This window comes from Cervus canadensis, chromosome 25 (genome assembly GCF_019320065.1).
Source record: "Cervus canadensis isolate Bull #8, Minnesota chromosome 25, ASM1932006v1, whole genome shotgun sequence".
NCBI classification, from domain to species: domain Eukaryota; kingdom Metazoa; phylum Chordata; class Mammalia; order Artiodactyla; family Cervidae; genus Cervus; species Cervus canadensis.
The window spans coordinates 28,078,139-28,102,537 of NC_057410.1; the positions used below are offsets into that span (position 1 = coordinate 28,078,139).

The 24,399-nt window shown below is 55.3% G+C and overlaps 1 protein-coding gene across 3 annotated transcripts; it reads right to left on the reverse strand.

The window, feature by feature from the left end:
* Positions 1-23,720, reverse strand: KRT80 (keratin 80). 3 transcript variants are annotated; one of them, XM_043447233.1, is made up of 10 exons: positions 23,586-23,635; positions 23,034-23,451; positions 16,782-16,990; positions 12,149-12,209; positions 11,781-11,876; positions 4,077-4,241; positions 3,448-3,573; positions 2,584-2,804; positions 2,072-2,127; positions 1-1,941 (listed from the first exon to the last, which is right to left on the reverse strand). In XM_043447233.1, exons 2-10 carry the CDS (start codon positions 23,331-23,333, stop codon positions 1,817-1,819), a joined length of 1,359 nt encoding a protein of 452 aa, XP_043303168.1. In that variant the 5' UTR covers positions 23,334-23,451; positions 23,586-23,635; the 3' UTR covers positions 1-1,816. The 3 variants fall into 3 exon arrangements, with proteins under 3 accessions (XP_043303168.1, XP_043303167.1, XP_043303169.1); XM_043447232.1 differs by having other exon boundaries at positions 23,034-23,720; XM_043447234.1 differs by having other exon boundaries at positions 1-1,976; positions 23,034-23,720.
* Between the last annotated feature and the right edge of the window lie 679 nt (positions 23,721-24,399).

Consider the following 24,399-nt stretch of genomic DNA (forward strand, 5'->3'; position numbering starts at 1 on the left):
TCCATGAACAATCTCAGCACTTTATTTCATCCCTTTGCAGGGAGAAGGGGGCATTACCCCAAGAAGTCAGCCAGCTGGGTGGGTTGGCTGGAACACGTGCTGTCTCTCCAGATAGTATAATATATAGCATTGATTATGCAGAAACAGGAAGGGAAGCAATAAGTTAAAAGCTATATAAGTTATGAAAAAATAATATATATACTTTTAATATCGTATATCCCCATTGAGGATTTGCTCCCATGGAAACCAATAAATAGGTGGAGAAAAAGCAGCAATCAGCACCCTTTTGAAACTTGAGGGATAAGTATATGTCTGAGTTCTCTCAAGCCTGAGCGTCAGTAGCTCTTCAGCGCCCCCAACAGGCCTGGAGGAGGCCGGGGCCTTGGGCCACCCTGTCCTGGAAAATGAGATGAATGAATCAGACTGGATCCTGCAGAGGAGGTGAGGCAAGGGGGAGGTAGGCAAGGGGGAAGTAGGGAGAGGAAAGGGAGGAAGAGAAGGTGGCTTACGGAGTGGGAAAGTGGAGCTGCCAGATTCCCTGTAAGGCCTTGAAGGTGAGAGCCAAGAGGATGAAAGAGGAGCGTTCCTCTAAGCCCCAAACCTTCTTGTTGGATCGCTGCTGCAGAATTTCTCTTTAGTTAGTCATTGGGGCCCCCCAACCTGACCTCAAGGGCTCAGAAGTTCCCAGACCTGAGTGGACAGTGCCTTCTTCATGACCCTGCTGGCAGCAGAGGGGCAGACGTGGAGGAGGAAGAAGGGAAGGACCTCTGATCCATAAGTGTGGGTGCAGAGGAGGGGAGGGCCAGGCTGCTTGGCCTGATGGAGGGGACGGAGACCCTCAGGAGTGGGATTCATGGGAAGTGGGCCTGGGGTTTCATGGCAGGGGTGGCGAGAGGAGTCTCCAGGGCCTGGTGCATACCCAAACCAGGTTTCAGTCTGAGAAGCATCTGGGTGGGAGGCAGAGAGCTCAGACCCCAGGCAGGGTGGGGAATCCCAGGATGACAGAAAGGAGAAAGGAGGGTCCAGTTCTCCTGCCCTGTCTCCCCCACTTCCCACTGTCCCCATCAGGGAGTTTGTCATGGCAAGAAAAACTTCTAGAAGAGGTGCTTGGGAGCTGGCTGGACAGCTGTCCAGTTCTGACCGTGACCTGCTGGGAGGGACTCACAGGAGGAGGGGAGGGGCATGGGTGTCTGGGCTGATCTCAGAGTTCTGGGCTCAGGTCCCAAACACCCAGGGAGCCTCCTCCCCTCACTCCCTAATACTGTCAGGTCTCCGGGAAGCCCAGCTGGTGCAGGAAAGCCAGGTGCCTCCTGAGGAACTCTGGATACTGGAGGGTGCCCACGTAGTCCCCGTCAGCCCCTGGTTTGAGGCTAGCTGGGGGTAGGGGAGTGACAGCAGTCACTTTGGTTCCTAGTCAGAGGCAAGGCAAGACTTGGGATGTGAGTTTAGGGCAAGGGTTGGGCAAAGGGTCAAAGGCAGCTTGGTTAGAGCCCCCTGTTGTGCGAGGAGCAAGGAGGTGGAGGCAAAACCCCAGTTCCAATTTACCCCGGCAGGAAGACCTCTGGCCAGATACTGGAAGGGTGGATTGTGAGATATTGATATGGAGCCGAGTGACTTTGAGTAGCTGGTGACAGTCCTGTCCCATTCCCACAAAAAAGCAGTCACTGTTTTCAACCCTCTTCTCCATTCAGGATCAGGTTTGCCTCCCTTCCCAACCTAGAGGCTCCAAGCTGCTTTCTTGAATCTAGTTTATGTCCTTGCTGCTGCAGGGGAGTGACCTGGGGCTCCTGAGTATGGAGCTCAGAGTACAGCGGCCTTACTCTGAGACCTCTGACTCCTGCGAGAGGAACTTTTCTGACATTTCGGTGATTTTGATCACAGGGCCTTTCCTGTTCTTCTTTTTCCGAGAGGGAGCTCTTGAGAGGCCGGACTTGGAGACAGCTACAGGGAACATAAGGGGTGGGGCAGGGTAGGGGCTGGAGGTTTGGGAGGCATTTAATATCATGCCTTTAGGGCCATGATCCCCCCACTGTCCCCCTCCCACCTGGGTTCTTGGGGCAAGCAGGCTCACCTGTTCTGTATCTGGCCGGTACTGCGCTGACCATGGTGGCTGAGGGCATGTCCATCCTGTGGGAGGAAGAGATGGTGGGATGTGAAGGGAACCTGTGGCTCAGTTCCCCTGGGATTGGAGGCCTGGGGCTTGGCAGGCGGAGGCCAATTCTTGGCTGTGCCTCCCAGCTCTGGGCTGCCCTGCTGTGTGACTTTGGCTAGCCAGCTCTGTCCCCTCTCCCCTGCATGAATGGCTATCATTTGCTGAGCACTGATTGGTGGCAGGTATTTGCACACGGGATTGTATGCACAGGTGAGGCATACTTATGATCAGTCCATTTTCCAGACAGGAAAACTGAGAATTGAGTAAACTGGACTGAAGCTCCAGTTTGTAAGTGGCTGAGCCAGGACATGAACCCAGGCCTGCTAGGCTCACAGTATCACGCCGGTGGGGAGAGGGGGTGGTACTGGCTTCCTGTGGGGCTTCCAGTCCTCCCCCTCTCCCAGGCTCACTCCGCTGGCCCTGCTCCTCACCGGCTCTCCTCGCCTTCCATCAGCTTGCGGTAGGTGGCGATCTCGATGTCCAGGGCCAGCTTGGTGTTCATGAGCTCCTGGTATTCACGCAGCTGCCGCGCCATGTCCTTCTTGGCCTGCTGCAGGGCCTCCTCCAGCTGGGCTAACTTGGCCTTGGCATCCTGAAAGGCCAGCTCACCCTGTTCCTCGGCCACCTTGATATTCTCCTCCAGTTTCAGGCACTGAAAGTTTGGGAGGACAGAGAGAAAGGGGGGTCAGCGAGCAAGGAGGGAGGGAGAGAGCGGGTCAGGGCCAGGAGCCCACCTCCGTCCTTGGTGGGAGTGTGCGTGGGGAGGGAGGACTTGGCACGGTGTCCCAGAGCATAGTAATGGAGTGCATCGCAGCAAGAGGCCGTTCAGTTAGATCTAAGGAGACACTTTCCCAAGGCTACCAAATATGGCAGGGCTCTGAAGGAGACTGTCTCAGCTGTCCTTCCAGGATGGCACTTCTCTGAAGGCTCATCCTGTGTGGAAGCTGGGGCTTGTGCTTCCCTTCGCTTCTCTCCATAGAGTTGGTGGGAGACGTGGGTGGAGGGGGTGGGCTCTAGGTGTGTGTGTAGGGGACCCTCCAATGTTCCAACAGCCCTGGCCAGTTTACAGAGCACTTTTACTGGCCAAGTTCATGTGGTCCTCAGAGCCGTCTAAGGACAGATGAGGAAATTGAGGCACAGGGATGCTAAGTGACCTGTCCAGGGTCACAACGCCAGGGCTCACATGGACACAGTCTGTGTGAGCGTGTGTGTCTGTGTGCGTGTGAAGGGTATGAGAGAGCATGTGTCCCGCACTTGGCGCTGCTCCAGCCCAGGTGGGTCCTCCGGACACTCACGTGGCTCTTGATGGAGAGGATCTGCGATCGGAGCTTCTGGATGCGCACATTGAGGTCAGCGATCTCACTGCGGCTGCTCTGGAGGCTGTTCCCAAACTCGGCCGAGCAGGCGGCCCGTTCCTCCAGCTGGAGGCCGGGGAGTGGGTGGCAGTCAGGGGAGCTCACTGTGTCCCCCCAGGACCCCTGGCCCCTCCTTTTTCCTCACCCTTGGCTTCATCCCCTCCTCTGTGGCTCACCACTCCCAGGCCAGCGTCTCCCCCCCTTCCCGGCTCCTGCCCCCACCATGTCCGTCTCAGGATCCTTCTCTTGGCTGCCTTAGACTGAGCCCCACGGGCCGTGCCCACACCTGGACTGGAGTCACTGGGTGGAACCACCGCCATGAGCCTCTGAAGGGTGCAGACCATGGCTTGCCCCTGTCCCCGTCACCCCTGTGGCCTGGCACATCGCTGGGCTCTCACATTCTCAGTCCCTGCCTGTGAACTCACTGCTGTGGGCTCCATCGCCCCCGTGTCTCCCCATTCATCTCTCCTGGCCTCTTAGCACCAAGAGCTGCAGGCGGCCTTAGCCATCTCTGCTGCTGCCCATCTTGCCCTGGTTGCATCCCCCCAGCCTGCCTGCCAGCCCCGAACCTGGCTCCGGGAGTACGCCTCGGCCTCCTCCAGGCTGCGAGCCGCGATGGCATCATATTGGGCCTTCACTTCCTCCACGATGCCGCTCAGGTCAATGTGGCAGCGGCTGTCCATACCCACGGTCACCGACACATCCTTCAACTGGGCTGCCAGGTCCTTCAGCTCCTGATGGGGCACAGACATGGGGGCTCAGGGCTGGTGGGGGGGCCCAGACCCTCAGCCATAGTCCTCATAGTCTCTTTGTTCCCTGGTGGGTGGAGGGCAGGTTTCTCTCTGTCTCCCTGGAGGGATGATCAGAGGACAAACTTCCCCCTGTCCTGCCTCTGCAGGAGCTTGCACTCTTGAGAAGCAGTCCCCCCAACTCCCAACTCACCCACCTGTCGGTTTTCCTCTCTGATTTGGCAGGGAGGGACCCTTGGCTCTGGAGGCCCACCTGCAAGCCTTATTCCTCTTCAGTTCCCTCCATCCGCCCCCTGCCCGCCCCCCGCAACACACACACTGTTGTATGCTCCCAGGGTGGGCCTCCTTCCTCCAGGCAGAGGAGGAAAGGGCCCAGGACGTCCGGGCCTGAGGGCATTCTATCATTAGGCTCAGCGCTGTGCAGCTTGGCCTCCCCCACCCCATCCCTCCCAGGACGGGAGCTGAGGGCCTGGCTGAGGCATTTTCACCTCCAGGCCTCCGTATCGGGCAGAGGAGTGTCTCTGCTGAGTGCATGTGGGAATGGAAGCCCGTGAGTGATGAGGGCAGGAGGGGACCAGAGGCTGACGATCATGCAGCCCTGCTCTCCCGCCAGCAGCGGAGGCCCAAGTGACTTCCCAGTCACCCTGGAGACTCACTGCCCCTCCCTGTCTAGCTGAAGGGCTTGCCCAGCTACGACGACAGGATTTAACCTCAGTATCTTTGTCTTCTTGCTGTCCTTTGGGATCCTTCTTTCCCCTCCTCTCTGTCCTCCTCTTTGCCTAGAAAATGCCAGCCTGTGTCCTCAGAGACCCCTGGAAGTGGTAAAACGTCCCATTTCCCTGGGGGCTCCTGAGAGACCAGGCGGTGTGTGTGCTGTGCTTTCCAGGCACATCCACGTCTCATCCTTACCAGGCTGGCACGATGGTCAGCCCCAGATTACAGACAGGGAAGAAGCTGCGGCACCCAGAGTCAATGGAAACATCTGTGAGGGCGGGGCTGGACCCAGAGCTTTGCTGCTCCTGCTAAGCTCCCTTAGAGGGGCAGGGACGGGAGCTGAAGCCCACATCTGCTTCTGGCATGCCCTGCAGTCTGATAGCTTTCCAGAGTGAAGGCTCGGAGGTGTGTAGCAAAGCCAGTGGGGACAGGGGTCTTTGGAAGGGCTGCAAGGTGTCACCTCTAGGGCCCTGGGCTGCTTCTCCTGGAGGTGCTGATCAGTAGCTCGGGCCTGGGCGGGGCCCCGGGTGGAAAGGAGGAGTGAGTGGGTGTAAGCAGAGTGTCCGTGGCCAGCATTGTACAGAGTGAGTCAGGTGACTGAGGAGCCTGACAGGCAGAGAGAGGGGCCAGGCACCCAGGGAGGCGTGGTGGGCTCAGCTAGGGGAGGGAGGGGCGGGATACAGATGGCATAGTTACTACTGCTGGTGTTCACAGTTCATCCTCGACCCTTACTTCAGTCATCAAGATTTGGTCCGTGCTCTCATTTTACACACGTGTATATGTTTGTGTGTGTGTGTGTGTGTGTTAGTCGCTCAGTCCTGTCTGACTCTTTGCTGCCCCATGGACTGTAGGCACCAGGCTCTTCTGTCCATGGAACTCTCCTGGCAAGTATACTGGAGTGGGTTGCCATGCCCTTCTCCAGGGGATCTTCCCTGGGTCTCCTGCATTGCAGGTAGATTCTTTACCACTTAGCCACTAGGGAAGCCCTATATAAAATTTAAAAAATATATAAAATTAAAGAAAACTAAAAAAAGATCTTTTTTTGTTTGATTCAGGATCCAAACACGATTCCTGCACCGCCATTGGTTCATATCTCTCTCTTATTCTGTAGATAGTCTCTTCATCTCTCTGTCTCTCTTATTTCCCCCTGTCTTTTTCTTATTGAAAACCGCAGGTTGTTTGACTGTAGTCTGATCTTCCTGATTGCCCCGCGTGCTGGTGTTCAGCCTGCTCCTTTGGCTTCTGTATTTCCTGAAAAGGGGCAATTGGATCAGGAGGCCTGCTCAGATGCATGTTCTGTTTTTGGCTCATGACTGCATTCCAATCTTGGTTTCTGACTCTGGGCCCCCCTCCTGACCCTCATCTGTCTTTTTGCTCCAAGAGGCTGTGGCTGAACCTTTGGAGTCTAGACCTGCAGAGGCTGCTACTTCTGACCTGCGGCTTGTGTCTCTGTGGCTGGAGACTGCGGGGGTGGGCAGCTGCGAGGCCTGCAGAGGAAGACCACCCTTTACCTGTCTGCTCGCCACCTGACCCTTCCCACTAGCATCCCTGGTGATTGGGATCACCTCCCGGAAAAGGAAGCTTGAGCAGTGGCGGGCCACCCGTCTCCACCCTGGAGCTGGTGGGACCCTGAGTTCAGTGGCCAGCTGTCCTTTAGCAGGTCTCCTGATGAAGGGTTTTGATCGATCTTCAAACACATCTAACAGATCTCTGAGCAAGAGCAGAGGGTGGCCCCAGCCCCTGCCAGAATACAGACTCATGCTCCACCTCTGCTCCCTGGGTCCTCACTGGAGATTGACATTTTCCAGATGGAACTGACATCCCAGCTGGGGCTTGGCGGCAAACCAGTTTCAGAGATACAGCTTGGGGCCTTCTCGGTCACCATGTGCTGGGGGCTGGCAGGCATGGGGGTGTTTCAGACAAAGTTCTCCAGGGACACTTCTTCCCCAGGCTTAAGGTGGCATTTGTTATGGGCAAGGAGAAAGCCAGGGCACTGTCAGAGCGCAGGGCACTATTGCAGCAAAAGGATGGGCGAAACCCGGCTGATGGGGCAGCCTCAGGTCCTTTCTGGAAAGAGCCAGTGTAAGCATGAGCATGGTAAACAGAAGCAGGAAGTGGAGGGCTTGGATCATCTGCAGACCTGTTCAGACACGCTGGCCCTGCCGGGCTGCAGAGGGCATAACAATGCTGACTTGTGTGGTGTGGAATTGCCATCGTAGCGGGGTGTGGGTGGGGGGGTGCTGGAGAGGATGTGCATCTCCAAGCTGGCAAGAATCAAGCTGATTCAAGTTTAGAGCTTTTCTTAGGAGCCAGAGTCTGAGGAGGCCGCCATATGTGTGACTATTGTCATCGTGACCCCCCAGGTCAGGGAATATGGTGACTGAGAGGTAACAGTACTGCCCAGTAAAATGTAGTGTTCAACGGCACTGGGCTCTGAATAATGTCACCTCTTATTAGCTGGGTTAACCCTGGCCAAGTCTTCAAACTTAGCTGAGCCTCAGTTTTCTCATTTGAAAAATGGGTATGATTATGGAATTGAAATCAGCTGACACTTATTAAATACTCACCATGTGCCAGACACTGTTCTAAGTGCTTTAGGATATACTAGCAAAATAAATCCTCACAACAGGCCAGTGAGCTAGGTACTATTGTCCTCCCCATTTTACAGATGAGGAAATTGAGGCATTGAGAAATAAAGGAACCGGCTCAAGTCCATATAATCATGGAGCCAGGATTCAAATCCAAGCTGCTCCAAAGTCTGTGCTCTCCTAACAATTTTCCCTACATTATAGGTTTATTGGAAAGATTAAATGAGATTACATCTGGAGAGCACTCAGCCTGGTGCCTGGAATATAGTAGGTGCTCAATAAACAACAGCTGGGAAACTATTGGTGTGACTGGAAAACGTGATGGAGCTGGGAGGAAGTGTCCAGGGCTTGAACAGCCTGTTCCTGGAGTGGCCTCCTGGGGCACCAGGAAGGCTGGCACTTAGACATGCCAGGTCCTTTTTGTAGGGCTCAGCATCCCGGGAGATGTGCTGGCTGCAGGGGCTTGTCAGTAGATTCCATAGCTAACCTCCCTGGAACCAGTTTGCAGGTGAGGCAGGTGGCTTGCTGGCTGGATGCAGCCAGGCCCCAGTGCACTTGGGAGCTGGGGTGATTCCTGGAAGCTGAGGGGCAGTGGGAGCCCCAGGGTGCTGTCACCAGTCGGCATCCCTGGAGGTGAGGGGAAGGCATATTGCTCAAGTGGTTGCAATGTGTAGATGAGGCCCTGAGCAGCCTATAGCTATTGGCTTCTGGGAAAGGCTTTCCATAAATATCCTGACCTGAGTGTGTGCATGTGTGTCTTGGGGAGAGGGGAGGGCTGTTTCCTGGGACCCAGGGGCGGGCTATACAGTAATGCATTTTTGGTATCTACTCCAAAGTTGAGACTAGTGCCTGGCCCTCCTGGGGCTACTCACATCCCACCATGTTTTTCTTCCACCCGCGGTGGCAAGGCTGGCAGCTTTCTTTACTTGGACCTGCTCTGTCCGATGTGGAAGCCACTAGCCCTGTGTGGTTGTGAGCACTTGAAATGTGGCCAGTCAGAACTGAGATGAGCCGGAGGTGTAAAATACACACCAGATTTTGAAGACTTACAATGGGAAAATGTGTGTGAAATAGCCCATTCATTTTTTATAATGATTACTTGTTGAATAGTCATATTTTTGATATGCTGGCCTAATAGAATATATTAAAATTATTTTTTTTGTTTCTTCACTTTTTAAAAAAATGTGGCTCCTGGAAAACTTACAATTACTTATGTGGCTTGCATTATATTCTACTAGGCAGGCCAGCTTAGAGACCCATTGGTATGGGGAATCTTTATGGGTCAATGTTGCCCTCTCAGCCTGCAGAGGTACATGGAAGGAAACTCAAACCTCATGTCCCAACACCAACGTGCCACCTCGCTGTCTTCCAAAACAATAATAACTGCTATTATTATATATAATAGTATATATATGCATTATATAATGTGTAATAATAATAAAATATTATTTTATACATTATATACTATATAATCATATTTTATTATTTTAATTAACTTATTATTATATTATATTAATATATTATAAATAAAATAATAAAATATGATTATATAGTATACAATATAGAAAATAATATTTTATTATTACACATTATATGTAATGCATATTATATAATAATATATACTATATATATACTATATTACATACATGTTATAATATATGATAGTATCAATATAATATGGTAGTATCAATATAATATAGTATAAGTACAATGTGATATGATATAATAGAATAGAATAGAATGTGTACGTAACAATTGGGTCAGGAAGATCCCCTGGAGGAGGGCCCAGCAACCAACTCCAGTATTCTTGCCTGGAGAATCCCATGGACAGAGGAGCCTAGCGGACTACAGTCATTGGAGTCACAAAGAGTCGGACATGACTGAATCACTGCATGTGTACACATGTGTAATCATGCACTCTTGCATTCATTGTGGCCCCTTCTCCATAGCAGCCCTCCAACAGCACCCCGCCTCCGTCTCCACCAAGGGCTGCCCATCCTGCTTAGAATAATGTCCACACCCCATCCTAGGCCTCAGGCCCTGCACGACCTGGCCCTTGCCCACTCTGTCTTAGCCACAGCTGCCACTTTCTCTCCCTCCCAGGATCACATTATTCCCATCTCAGGTGTTTCACACAGTCCTTCCTTCTGCTGAAGCCTTTTCAAGTCTCTGCTGAGTTGGATCTTTTTTTTTTTTTTGAGTTGGATCTTTCCAGGTTGGGGCTTCACTCTCTTGGGCCTCCTCAGAGACACATGGCCCCCAACCCCTTTAGCACTAGGGCATAGCCCAGTTTCTTTGCATACCAGCAACTTTTCCCCTCCAAAATGATCTTGTCCAGATGTGTTTATTAGCCTATCACCTGTGCCCTCTTAGCTAAATTGTGCTCTCCTGAAGCCAGGAAACTGGCCCGCCTGGCTCACAGCTGTGAGGTCAGTGCCTGGCACCTAGCAGGCATGCCATAAACATTTGTTAAGTGATTTACCCCATCACAGCATGATGAACCTGCTACTATCACTCTTCCCATTTAACAGATGAGGAAAGTGAGGCACAGAGAGGCGAAATAACTTGCCTCAAGTCACAGAAATGGTGGGAAAAAAAAAAGGTAGAGTCAGGATTGGGGCCCAAGGGCTGCCAAGTCCAAATGGAGTCAGCAGCCTGGCTGTGGGGCGTGGCCCAGAAGTTCAGCAGGTGTGTCTCCTCAATGCTCAGGTATATGGCTGGCTATGCCCAGCTTTCCTCAGCTATGTCTCTACACTTGTAGGGCCTCCGCCTGGCCCTGGGCTCCTTGAGATGTTGGCGAGCAGGATGGACTGGAGGCCCTGAAACTGTGGCCCTGCTGACGTCTGCTGGGCGGTACCAGCCCTGGTAAGTGTAGGCAGAGGAAGCTCTCAGCCACTTCCCAAGCCACTCAGTGGGCACGGTGCCCTGCTGAGCCCCTCAGGGCTTGGGCTGGCTGTGGAGGACCCTGCCGGGGGCAAGATGTGTTTCAGGGTGGTCTGCCCATGAGGGCTGCCTCCCTAATGCTGGCAAGGGTTGGGAGGTTCCCTCTATTCTGCTCCCTCCCATGGCTGCACAGAGGTCTCAGGCCCATGCGTAGCCTTGAGGCCCAATCTCCCTCTCCACAGGGCGAGGCCCTGAAGCCCTGGTCAGCAGCCCCTCAGGCCCCCTGCAGATCTTCCTGGTTGCAGTGGTGACTTTGACCCCTGCTCTGCCCGGGGCTGCGTTGCCACAGCCTGGCACCAGCGGCTTACAGCACACAGGCTGCTGGGCCCTGTCACTCTCAGTAATGGTCCTACCTGCTTGTAGCTGAATTGAAGCATCACCCCATTAGCCTCCTCACCCCTGAGAAGATGGGGAATGTAGAGAGGAGAACACACATCCCAAAGGAAGCCCAGGAGGCAGACGGTGCCGAGGGGCAGAGTCCAGAATTCATCTGCCGGTGGCACTGGCTGTGGGACAAGCCTTGATGGGCTACTGTCCCCCCAGGGACAGTGAGGGCCTAGGGACAAATGAGAATGTGTCCGGGGCTCCTCTGTCTGCATTTACTGCGACTGGGATTTTTTGTTTGTTTGTTTTTGGCCATACCATATGGCTTGTGGGATCTTAAGTTCCCTGACTAGGGATTGAACTCATGGCCCCTGCAGTGAAAACAAGGAGTCTTAACCTCTGGACCACCAGGGAAGTCCTTCCTGAGTCATTTTTTTGTCTGGCAGAAGTTCGTATTGTCTGATTAGCAGAGAATCTGTCTATAAATCTTCCCTGTATGAGCCCCAAGTGGGGGAGGATGCATTGCAGGCCTATGAGAGCTAGAGCTGTGGGTGTTTGCAATTTAAGCTGCAGGGATGAGAGAGAAATTAGTTCAATAAGAGCTACTGTTCAAAGCCTGCTGGTTCACTGCTCCAAGGCCACCTCCTGACCCTTCCCTGGATGTACCTGGGCCCCCTTCATGCCCTCAGTGCTCCCCAACACGTGAAGGTGGGGCCTTCCCTGAGAGAGGCTTTGTGGGAACCTGCCATGCTCCATGAGATGAGTGACAAGGGGACACGTTGGGTTATTGACTGCAGCACACGAGGGGTTTAGGAAATTGTTGCATCTGTGGCCAGCAACCGTGAGCGCCTGCTGAAGTTTCCATGACCCACTGGATACCTTTGCCTCCCCTGCATCCCTTACCTGGGGACCAGTTGGCTTTTGGCTCAGCGGGACCCTGGCCCCATCTTCTCACCTGCTCATAGATGCTTTTCATCAGCTCCACAAAGCTCTGCAGCCCTTTTAACTTGGTCTCCAGTTCCGTCCGTCGAAGACATTCTGCATCCAGGTCCTGGGGGTGGGAGCAGTGGTGAATGATGGGAAAAGGAATGGAGGGGTCCCAGGGCAGGGGTACAGTAAGGGGGACTTTGCTTCCTGAATACGATGGGGGAGATTCCCAGAGGAGACCTGGCTCAGAGCCTTGGAGGAGGGTGGGGACATGTGCTTAGCTCTCTGCCTGTGGTCTTGGGACTCAGCCTGTGGGGCCTCTGTTTGGGGATCCTGAACAAAAGAGGGCAGAGGGTCCCTGAGGAAGGAGCCCATGGGGTGAGCTTGGGAGGCTACCTTCTTCAGCTGGACGAAGGTGAACTCCATGTCCGTGCGCTTGGAGATCTCGTCCTCATACCTGGGAGGTGGGGAGGAAGGAGAAGGGGAGGCAGGGACACACACACACACACACACACACACTGCTCAGCTGGATGTGGTGGACTTGGCAACGGTTTGCTTAACCCTCCTTGGGTGGGGTTTGGGGCCTCTGCAATCCCTTTGGTGCCTTGTGGCAGTTAGAATAAAGTGGTCCCTTCCCTGAGGAGGATGCAGCCCCGTGTCTCTATGACATGTCCCGCCTCCTCTGGGATACCCTAGTGTTGGCTCTGGGGAAGCAGGCATCCTGCTCCCCATGCTTACTCCTTCCTGATGACCAGCCATTCCTCTCCCAGGGGCATCTGCCCCTTTCCTGGCTCTGCTCCACATTCATCTCCTCCAGGAAGCCTCTCCTGATTGCACAGTCACTTTACCCTGACGTTTTGTTCCCTTATCTTTATCCCATCTCCTCCCCTGAGAGTCTCAGTTTCAAACAAGCTGTGCCTTTTCTGGTGTCTGCTCCAAGCATCTTGCTCACACGTCATCCCTTCCTCACTCCACCCTTCCCCGAAGCCCCACGCTTCTCCCACTGCTTTGCTAGACCGCAGGACACCATGCCATCTTCCCTCCGGAGAGAGGACAGGAAGGGCATGGGTTTTGCAGTCAGATGGGCCCCCCCATATGTTTCAGGGCAAGAAACTCCTCCCCTCCCTTATCTATTGGGGTGTGCACGTGCGCACGTGCATGGGTGCTTGCGTCATGGGGGCTGAAATTCACCAGCACTCCAAAGCTGTGTTCCCTGTCTTCTCAGATGTGTCTCCTCCTTACACATGTGATGAGATGTGTTGAGTCCACCTTGTGTTTAGAACCAGGACACTGCTGGGTGGGGAGATGGGATCCCTGGATCCTTGACCTTACCCTCTGGGCCCCCAGAATGGGTGTCTGCCAGCTGCATGCTTCCCATCCCAGCTCTGCCTGCCCCAGCCGACATGGGGATTCTGTGGCTTCCTGTTGCCTTCCCTCCTCTCTAGGGAATGCCTGAATCATTGGCGGCTCTAATTACAGCCGCCTGCCTGCCCCAGCCCCTGACCTCACAGAAGGGGCAGCATCACCATCACCCAGGTCAGGTAGCTGGACCTGCCACCCCCAGGCCTTCTCTTTTACTAGCTTCCCAGAAGGACTAAGGGGAGCAGACCCCAGAGGACGAGAGCCCGCAGAGCACTCAGGTCCCTGAAATTCAGTATGTGGAGGGTCCACACTCTCCCTGGCCACTGCCTGGGCTTCCAGAGTCTTTGAGGGTCGCTGAGGGTGCAGGCCATGGGGACAGGGTAGTGGGGTGGGTCAGGGAGACTGGTCTGCAATCTCGAGCCTGCCAAGGCAAACAAAATGCCTCTCCTGTGACCCTCAGAGCTCCCAGCCAGGGATGTTCTCTTGGTCTTGTTTCACAGATGAGGAGATGGAGGCTCAGAGAGAGGCTTGGAAGCTTGAGTCATGTGCTGATTAAGAATGGGGTTCCAGAGCCAGACTATTTGGGCTCAAATTCTGGCTCTCTTGTTAACTAGCTATGTGACCTTGGATAGGCTCCTTCTATGTGCCCTTGTCACAAGAATGGTGATTTCATGAGGATTAAATAAATGAACACATAAAGCATTTATAAAGATGCGTGACACCCACTAGAGCTACTGCTATTATTATCACTATCCTCTCCAACACCGGGGCTTCCATGGTGGCTCAGATGGTAAAGAATCTGCCTGCAATGCAGGAGACCTGAGTTTGATTCCTTGGTTGGGAAGATCTCCTGGGGGAAGGGAATGGCTACCCACTTCAGTATTCTGGCCTGGAGAACTCCACGGACAGAGGAGCCTGGTGGGCCCCAGTCCATAGGGTCGCAAAGAATCGGACACAACTGAACGACTTTCACCTTCACCAACACCATGTCCCAGCTCAACCCCTCTCTCAGCATTTCCAGAAAGAAACCATGGGAATCCTCACTGCAGAGGGAGTGGGCAGGTCTCTTTATAGTCTTCACAAATGCTCAGGGCTGGGCTGACCTGAACAAGTTTCCCCCTGGGATCTGGGGGCCTCTGAAAAATTTCCTGACTTGAGAACAGGGGTCTGGGGAGCCCCAAGCTGAGAAGTCCAAATTGACTGGCCCTCCCCAAGCAAGCCCTGTGTCCAGCCTCTACCCTCTCCTCTGGAAAACAGAGTTCTGCCTGACTGGGAAAAGGACATTGGAGAGAGCTGTCCAGTGGGAGCCCTCTGAGGTACCAAACCTCCCCTTACCCCTCACTGCCCTTCTCAGCTTTCCCACCTCCCTTCTCATCAACTCCACTGCATTTCAATCCCAGTTCACCCCCAGACAGCTTGCACAATTGTACATAACATTTCTGAATCACTCGCTATGTGGCCTTGGGCAAGTTGCTTCCCCTTGCTGGGCCTCTGCAAGTAAACAGAGGGGTTAGCCAGCTACCCTTGGGGTCCCTGCTACATCAGAGCTTCTAGAAGTCTTCATTCCTATAGACGCTTATGCAATGCCATATCCCCCATTCACTTCCAATCCCCTGCCCGTATGCTAGCCGCCAGCTCCCAAACCCATTCTCAGCCCTTTTCAGCTGGTCACACCCGTACCCTCTCCACCCCCCCAAACTTGTTTATTTCTAGGAGTGAAGCTGATCTCATCAGCCTTGTAGAGGCAAAGTACACCCCTCCCTGTCAGGGCTTGGCCTGGAGTCTCCTGGCTCCTGGGGGCCCCAGACTTTGCACAGCCAGGCTGCAGCTTTCCTGGCTCTGGCCTGCAGACCCAGAAACCCTCTAGCCTCACCTCCCCCAAATTCAGTGGGCTCCCTACCCAGAGAGGGGAAAGAGAGGCCCTGAGCCTAAACAGTAAAATCAGGCAGCAGATGGAAACCAGGCAGCGGGCCAAATGAGGGGGCTGAGCCAGATTAAAACAACAAGTAGTGTTTGTACAGAACTTCCAGTTACAAAGTGCCTCCATGGATGCCATCCGGCTGCTCTCATGGGACCAGTGTCACACAGTAGCTTGCCAGGTGAGGGATGGGACTTTGTTCTCCTGGCTGTGTGACTAGGACACGCCTCCACCCTCTCTGGGCCTCTGTTTCTGTCTCCATAAAAGGAGAATCCAAGTCCCCACCCAGCTCTGCTATTCTCTGATCCTTTGCGGGCCAAGGACCTGCTAGGTATCAGTGAACTGAGTCTTGGGTTCTGGCGCACCAATGTGATTTCCCTCGTCGCCGTCAGAATGGGCAGTCTAATTCCCTGCGTGTTTCCCAAGGACCTGGGAGGACAGGGTAGGGGGAGAAGTGCCCCCCCACCCAGGTCAGGGAGGGACCCAGCCAGATCCACAGATGAGGAAACCCTGAGGTCCCCAGAGAGGGAAACGCTTCCTGTGTGACCATTCCTTCTGCATGTGGTCTGAGTAGGGGAGGCCATGCAGAGAGGCCGCGGGCAAAGGCTGTGCCACAGCCCAGGACTCCTGACAGGCTGCCTCCGCCCTCTGTCTTGGGAGGATTTGGGCCTCACCTCAGATCACAAGGCTTGGATCTGGCCCAAGTCCTGCAGAATGTGGGGGCTGCTTCAACTGCACCCTGTCCTTCCTTCCCTCTGGCTGGGGGCCTCCAGCAAAGAGACCAGCCTCTCTGCTCTGGCCCAGCTTCCCTGTCCTTGAAGCCCTGACCACTGTCTGGTCAGAGAAGGTCACCTCTCCTCTGAGCTACTGAAGTTAACTGGCTTGCCTTTCTAGACTGGCCAATTCAGTTCAGCAAACTGCTGTGTGCTGGTCATGGAGCCTTCTTCGGGGGGGCAGAAGAGTACCCATTTTTAACCTCTGGTAGCCATACCAAACTCTTGGCTTCCTCCTCACACCAGCCTTAGTTGGTATCAACCATCACCATTCCCACTCCACACAGGAGGACACTGAGGTTCATGTGTGAAGCAACTTGCCCGAGGTCACAGAGATGGTGAGGGGTATGGGCAAGGAGTAACCCCCTTCCATGGGACACAGTCATACCCAAGCTTAGACCCTTAACCACTGGACTGTACTGCCTGCCAGCTGCTTGTCCCCCCGAGTCTGTTTTCCTTGTCTCTCTAGACCCCAAGTCTGCCATTGAGGTCAGGTGTGTCTTACTTCTAGGCGGTTGCTTCTTTGTGCAAACAAACCTCATCATTTCTGCCCCCTGCCTTCCCCTACCCGCTTCCCTTTTCAGCTCAAGAGAGATCAAAATCTCAAGCTACAGCCAAAGCAGGAGCCCATCTATTGCTCTCGCTAGTGACACAATTTCCCATGGACTTGGGCGCAAGGGGATGCGGTAGGGGACGGGCCTGTGATGCCCAGAGGCTAGCAAGCGCAGCGTAGCTGTCAGCCAGCATGAGACTGGCTTTCTTGTAAGGGGCACTGCTTGGGATGTAGCTGTAGATTCAGTCTTGTCTTCCCAGTATTTAGAATACCGCTGGCACGTTGCAGCTCTTTAGTAAGTAAGTATGGACCAAAGACTGGTTTTTCAAAGAAGTTTCCTCTTTTTCTGGCCTGGGCCCCTGGACCTTGCCACCCCCGCGTGAAGGTTGGTCCCCACCCTCGGCCCTCATAGGGCGCCCCTACCTGATCCGGAACTCCTCCACCTTCTCCAGCACCTGCAGCAGGTTGGCCTCGAGCTGGCCCCGCTCCTTGCTCACTTTGCGCAGCTCCTCCTGCAGCCGAACTTGGTACTCCTCGTAGAGGTGCCCAAGGTCAAAAGTGGTCGAGTCCTGGCTCTGCAGGAAGTGCCAGCGGGTCTCCAGCAGCTGGTTGCGCTGCTCCAGGGCTTGCACCTGGGAGAGCGGGAGGGTGGCGGTAAGAAGGCCAGGTGTGGCCCAGCCAGTGCCACCCGCCCCCCCGGGGGCCTCTCTGGGACGTGGCAGCTCATCTACTCAGAGGCACCCGCCTGGGGCCCTCACTCAGCACCTTCAGGTGGCATCTCCAGCTACTGATTGTTCAACTACAGATGGTGTGATAACGGGGGGAATCCAAGAATCCCAGAGAGGCACAGCCAATTAGCCAAGGTTTCCTACAGGAGGGGCAGGACCAGCAAGATGAAGGAAAAGGGACCAAGCGGTGAATGTGCCCACATGTGACAGGTTCTCCAGGCTGCCTGGGGCTTGGGTGGGAGACCCCAGGGAATGTGGGGTGTCAAGAGGCCTGTCTGCCGCCCACCTCGACAAGTCTGGTCTCATCTGGCTTTGGAAACAGCAGGGTAGGGCCTGGTTAGTTTTTAAATGCTAATCCTCCTAACATCCCTGGACTTGAGGTCTGTCCAAGCCTCAGTTTCCCCAGCTGGAAGTCAGGGATGATGTCACTTGCCCTGCCGGCCTGCAGAGAGAAAAACCTGGGGAGGTGCTTTGGAGCAACACATAGCAAATGCTCCTGTGGTCCCTGCTGTGCACGAGGCCTTGTTCTATGAGCTGGACATCTTTAACTCAAACCCCCAAACAGCCCGCCGGGGAAGGTACTGTTATCAGCTGCCCTCTACAGAGGACGAGACAGGGCACAGAAGGGGAAATTATCCTCCCAGGGTCACACAGTTAGCAAGCAGCAGGCCTAAGGGTCGAATGCAAGCACTTTGAGGTTTAGAATCTTTGAGCCACTGCCCTATAGGCCTCTGGTCTGCTGCAAGTTCTCTGCGGGCCCAGTTGCCCTTGCTGGGCTGGCTTCTACCTCTAGTTGGGGCCGGACTTGCCTTGAGGACAAAGCCTGGGAGGGCTCTGGGCCCAGGGCTCCTCTGAAACTCTGCATCCCTCACACCCTCCTTCTCAGACTTCTGCAGGGATTTGCACGGCTCCCACCCCAGCCACCGACCAGCAGGTGGGCAGAGTCCCTCTTGGGTCCTCTTATTCCCTCTATCCAGTTCAGCCCAGTGGAGCTTGGGAGTCCCCCTCCCTCTTCTGCACCTCCTCTTCAGGCCCAGCCTCTCTCTTGAGCATCATTCTCCTTCCTACCATCCCATCCCCTCCCCACCATGTGCTCCCAGCACCCCCCTGTAGGAGGCCTCCCCTTTTACCTCCAATATCTGACCCTTGGGTTATATGCTTCTCATTTGTCCTCATCTACCACCCTCAATGTCAGACTGAGAGTCATCTGCATGCCTCTTGGGATGTGGCTAGGGCCACTGAGGCAAGATGGGTAGCTGGGGCTGGTCTCCTGAATGGGGCAGGCTGTTGTCATGAGAGTGTGTGACAACCAGGTCAATGACGTTCCCTATGACCACAGTATGTAGCTGAAAGTCTTCCCATCCACTGCTGGCACCAGCTCCCAGAATCACAGCCCGAAAGAGCCAGAATCACAGACGGGAGCCTTCTGGATCGGCTGGTCTATACGCTTCATTTATGGAGGAGAAGATGGGTACCCAGGGCAGTCAGGTGACTTGTCCAGGCTCACCCAGCAACTCCATGGCCCAGCTTCTCTAGAGGCCCATCTGATGGCAGCTGCCTACTCTGGACCTTCGTGTTCCTGTTCCTCCCGAACCTGGGTGCCAGGTGGGCTCTCCCCCTCTCTTTTTGCCCTACCCACAGCCCCGGGTTTCCCTGAGATCTCTGATGCCCTGGGGGAGGCCCCTTTGACATTTGCAGGAGATGACATCTGTGGGAACACTGAACAATTACATTTGTGGGCTGTCATTCCCCTCCTTAACTCATTTGTACTGGTAAATTCTGCTTGAAGCTGACTTTAAGCCAACAGTGTGCAGTCGTCGCAGCCAAACAGGTTTAGTAGGGATGCGGTCAAGAGGGTTTCTGTCCTACTTGCATGTGTGAGGGATTGCTGGGGGTGGTGGGAGGTTTCTGCTCACTCCACCTGCCCTGCATTTTGACAAGTAGGAGCCCCATGTTTATACTGAGGGTAGGGTGAGACAAGAGATGTGAGGCTCCCTCCTCCACCCATAAGCAACACCAAACCCTTTAGACCAGAGAGTCTTCCCCGTAGTCTTATTTCGATACCCTATGCTTCAGTACTTGCCTGCTGGGAGATGGTATGCATTTGGCCAGCCAGTCTAGTCAGAGGGCATTTTTGGTTGCAGGGGATTTAGGGAAGCCTCCTCCCCCTACTTGGGGGAGTTGCTTGTTGTCTCAGTGGGTGGGGAACTCATCCCCCACCCAGAACCTTCCAGGCTGAAAGGCTCCTCCCTCTGGGAACAAAGCCGAGGGAGGGCCGGAAATCCCAGTACCCTGTGAGGTGCCAGCTTTACTTCTTTCAACCTGTCAAGGCTGCCAAGCACTCCCCTCTCATTCCTCTTTCTGCTTATCCTGGCTGACCCCCTGCCCTTTGATCTAGGCAGCAGCTCTAGGAGGGGCCTCAGAGAGCAAGCCCCTGGTCTACTTGCTTCCCATTTTACAGATCAGGAAACTGAGGCTCAGAAGCACAGAACTCACTGTGACCCAACTCCAGGGTCGTGGGCCTTCCGGCTCAAAAGCAGGCCCAGACGAGGGTGGAGAGAGATGTGCTTTCTGTTGCGGGGGACAGAGCAGCCTGGGCTGGGCTGGGGCCCTCCTGAGCAGGGAGGCTGACTATCCGGGGGGCTGCATGTGCCAATCCATGGGCCCACAGCCCAGGCAGGTGAGTGTGCAGAGGGATGCCTCTGGTGCTTGCAGGTCCTATTCCTCAGGAAGGGGGCGGTGTCAGATCCTCTGCCTCCAGCCCCAACTTGGCTTTGCCCAGGAGCCTCAGGGTCTCTCCATCAGGAAAGGCTGTTTTGTGCTTTCCTGCGTGCAGGCAGGGGGATAGCCCCGGGGACTTCCAGAGGCTACACAGGTCAAGGGAAGACATTGTGCCCACCCTGCTGGGTTCCTTCCCTACAGCCTCCTTAGGCGCCGCTGGCAATCCTTCCGCTTGTCCCATCTCCACCCGCTCTGGTGTCTGCAATTGAGGGCCCAGCCTGCAGCCTCTGCTGTTGTCAGCATGGCCCTCGCGCTACCCACTTGGCCTCCTTTCCTGATGCTGCTTCTGCTCATCATCCTCCTTCATGGCTGCAGCTGTACTAGTCTCTTGACTGGCATGAAGTCAAGGCTACCCTTGGAGAATTGGAGTTGGAATCTGAAGCACAGAGTGAGTAAGTGGCTTGCCCAAGGAAACACAGCCTGCAAGTGAAAGAATTGTCACTGCTCCAGGGCCCCTTGGGGGACTCCTGTGGGTCCCCTCGCCAACCCTTCCCCTCTTCCTCCTGCTCTTCCTCAATGATCTCTGATTTCTCTGCATGCCTCAGAGGGCCAAGGATGGAGGGCCAACCTGCCAGTCTCTTCTCTTTGCCTAGAACCCTACCCCTGCACTGGTGATGGCATCTCACCCTGGGCTCCTGCAGCTCATTCCAGCTCCATGCTGCACCCCTACCCATGAAGCTCCTCCACCCCACCCTCCAGCAGGGCCCTTCCCTCCTTCCCAGGCTCCTTCCTGCTTGCATGCATGCTAAATCACTTTAGTCGTGTCCAGCTGTTTGCGACCTTATGGACTGTGTAGCCCGCCAGGTTCCTCTGCCCATGGGATTCTCCAGGCAAGAATACTGGAGTGGGTTGCCATGCCCTCCCCAGGGGATCTTTCTGACCCAGGGATTGAACCTATGTCTCTTATGCCTCCTGCACTGGCAGGCAGGTTCTTTACCATTGGCACCACCTGGGAAGTCCTTCCTCCTGGCAGGGACTAAATGCCCTGGGCTGGAGTTCTCTGGGCTGGACCCATGTATGGTCTTTTCAATATAACAAACAGAACACATCTGGTACCTGGTAAGGGCTTTCTATGTATTTTTCAGAAATGATCCCATTTGATTCTGACAAGCCCATGACACCAATGTATACTGAGGCCCAGAGAGGTTAAATAATGTCCCTGAGATTACACAAATGTGAGCGGTGAGGCAAGGATTCAAACCCAGAAATGTGACTCCGGGTTTCACATTCTAACCTCTGCTTGCTTCCACTTGGGCCCTCGTGGTCTTTTCAAGGAGGGATATGAGCAAATAACAGACTTTCTCCATAGAGTTGGTGGATCAGTCGGGTCTCCTTGGGCAGAGCTCCGGCGATCAGGTTCCCCAAGAGGCTGGCACCCCCAGTTGCCCGTGTGCCACCATGGAGAGCACCGGTCTCAAGACCAAGGCTTGAATTGGGGGTTGGGAAATTCGAGTTCTTCTAAAGACCTTCGAGGGCATTGCCCTGGCTCTGGGAACAGAACCCAGACCCCTGGGGCCCCTCCCTGTGCCTACACACCCCTCCTATCCCCATGACAGAGGCACAGGGTGATATCAGCCCTGGCGTTCACAGAGAAAAGCCACCCATCGAAGCCAAATTACATAGCTCATGAAGCATTCCTTTTAAGGGATTAAGCTGTGTTTGGAGAGGAGGTGGTTCTGCAGGGACCTGCCTCCCTCGGGCAGCGGGCTCTTCTCTTAGGGTGGATCGCCTGACAGTCTGAATGCTGTGCAGCCACCGGGGGTGATGAAGGGGACCCTCCACCTCAGGGGATGGTTGTCCTCCAGCTGTCACTCCCCCTACACACCCCCACCCCAGGCACCCCAGGTGTGAGTGCAGGAATGCTGGTCCGGGCACTCGGATGTGGGGGCAAGGTGGGGAGAAATGACTCCCATTTCAGAGGCTTTATGCCTCACAGACCTGAGTTCAAGTCCAGACCTTGCTGGCTGTGTGACCTTGGGCGAGGCGCTTTGCCTCTGGGCCGCTCCATCTCCCCATTGGCACGGCAGGGGAACCAGCCATTGTGGAGTGCTGGGCAGTGGGGGCAGAACACCAGCTGAGGCTCCAGGCCTGTTACTTCATCCCCCTGCCCCCTCGGTGAGCCTGCCCCCAGTGGGGGGACACCAACCCTGTGTAGAGGGACCCCAAGGCAGGGAGAACAAGGGGCAGAGGGAGGACCCAGCCAGGGGCAGAAGGATGGGGGAGTGAGAAAGCTGTGAAATGGGCACAGAAGTAACTTCTTTCCTAAGGTTGCGGGAAATAGAAATAAATATGCACTCAGCACAGTTCCTGGCGCAGGGTAGGCAGTTAATCAACAGTAGCTGTTACCATCTATTATTCTCAGTCAGGGCGGGAGGAAGCAGAGCTAGGATGGCTGGTCATGGGAGGTTTATCGGAGGAGGTGAATGAGGAGCAGGTTTGGGAGGTGGACAGGACTTCCTCGGAGCTCTTGAAGCCCCTGCCCTGGGCCAGAGCTTGACACCAGTGCCCAGATCAGAATGCTGGCCATGGCAGTGGGTCCAGGAAGTGAGGTGTGAGGGACTCAGTCACTCTGCTCTGGTCGGGGCATGGAAGACTGGCTGGCCACCTGTTTCAGACTAGCAGCACCCATCCCCCGCATTCCTAGCTCCTGAGGAACCGCAGGTGTACCCCATGCTGCTCAGCTTCCTTCCGGCTGCCGCACACGCCCCCTTGCCCATGTCAGCACTTCTGACCCTGGGAAGCTGAACAGATCCAAGGGCCTGGACAGGAAGGTGAGCCCTGTCCATCCACTGTGGAGTCTGACTGCAGCCCATGCCTCCATCAGCTGTTCCCAAGAGGGGGCCTCCTCTTGGTCACACTCAGAGCCCCTCCCTAGTCCCTGCCTGCGGGGAGTGTGACCCAGGCCATGCAGTGAGTTATTATCCAGACACCCCTCAGAGGCAGGCCATCCTGACTTCCTTTGCTCCCCGAAGTCAGGATGGCTAGGGACTTCCCCCTTTTCCTTCTCTCTACTCAAAGCTAGCCGTGAAGTTGGCAATGCTGGCTTCCCATTGGCTGGGCTGGGGGCGGGGGTGGGGCATGATGCTGGGGGGAATTACAGAGGTCAGCCACCTGCCCCAGCCCGACTGGGCTTAGTTTGGGGACCCCTCCCCCCACTTCTTCTCACCTTGCCAATCAGGGAGGCGAATTTATCGTTGAGGACCTTCATTTCCTCCTTCTCGTTGTTCTTCTGCTGCTGGATGGCTGGGTCCACCTTGAGATCCAGGGGTACCAGCAGGCTGGGGTTCACGGTCACCTTGGGGACGGTGCCGGCTGTCCAGCAGCCTGTGAGGCTGTGGGAGCTGAAGCCCGGCCCGGGGGCCCCGCAGCTGCTCCATCCGGAGGTCGCAGGCCGGGGGCTGCCCGCCGGAGTCACCTCACAGCTGCTCAGGCTGCTGAAGCCAACGACGCAGGAGCGGCAGGCCATCGCCGCCCCCGGGCCCCAGAGCGCGCAGGGTGCAGGGACCGGCGAGCGAGCCTTTGCGGGGTGGCGGCGGCTTGCTCCCGTCGCAGGCAGGGCAGGCTGGGGACTGAGGAGCAGACACCTGTCGCACAGTGCTCATTAGCTCCACGAGGGCGGGACGCCTCCCCTCCCAGCCAGACCAACCTGTTAGATGATGCGGCTCCCGCCCCTCCCCCCGGCACCATGTACCCATCTCCTCCCCGGGCAGGAATCTACCAGGCTGAGGGGGCTGTTCATTGTCATTGGCCTCCTGACCAAGCCTGGCCTGGCTCCAGGGGAAGGGGAAACGGGCTGGGCTGGGCTGGCTGGCTGGCTGGGGGTGGGGAGGTAGCCAGAGGAAGGACAGATTCAACAAGGAAGAAGAAAGAGAGGCGAGAGAGAGAGGGCGAGAGCAGTGCCTCTCACCGCAGACCTCACTGCATACCTGAAGGCTGACGTATCTAGGCTTACATACCTCTGGAAAAGATGAGGCAAGCGCAGTCCTTGGGCTCCCAAGTGCAGGGCAGCCGTCCTGGGCACCGTGCCAGCCTGGCATTGGAAAATGGCACCTTGACTGTTTATTTTCTATCTGCGTTCAAGAGTCTCCCTGACTTCTCCTCTCTTCTTTCTTCCCCCAGTTCTCCCTTCTTCCTGCCTTTGATCTATTATTTATACATCACTTATTACGTGCATCCCCCTGTCTCCGGGGCTGGAGAGGAAATACACGGTCAAGAGCAGTTGTCTTTGGATGAGTGAGACTTGGTTCGAGACTCAGCTCTTGCCCCTGGCGTGGCCTTCAGCAGGCTCCTTGACTTCTGTCCTTCTGTGTTAAATGGGGGTGAATATACTAACCCCACAGGAGATAGTACATGCAGAGAACCTGGGAGAGGGTGGGCACCCCGCCCTCTGTGGATGGTGGCTGAGACCCGAGCCCACCTTCTGGGAGCTGAGCCTGGAGGGCAGGGGGCCCTGGTCAAGTGCAGCTCTGTTCCCAGGGCTGTGAGAAGGTGCCTCGGTCTCCTCCCTCCCCCTCCTTCCCATTCTTCTGGCT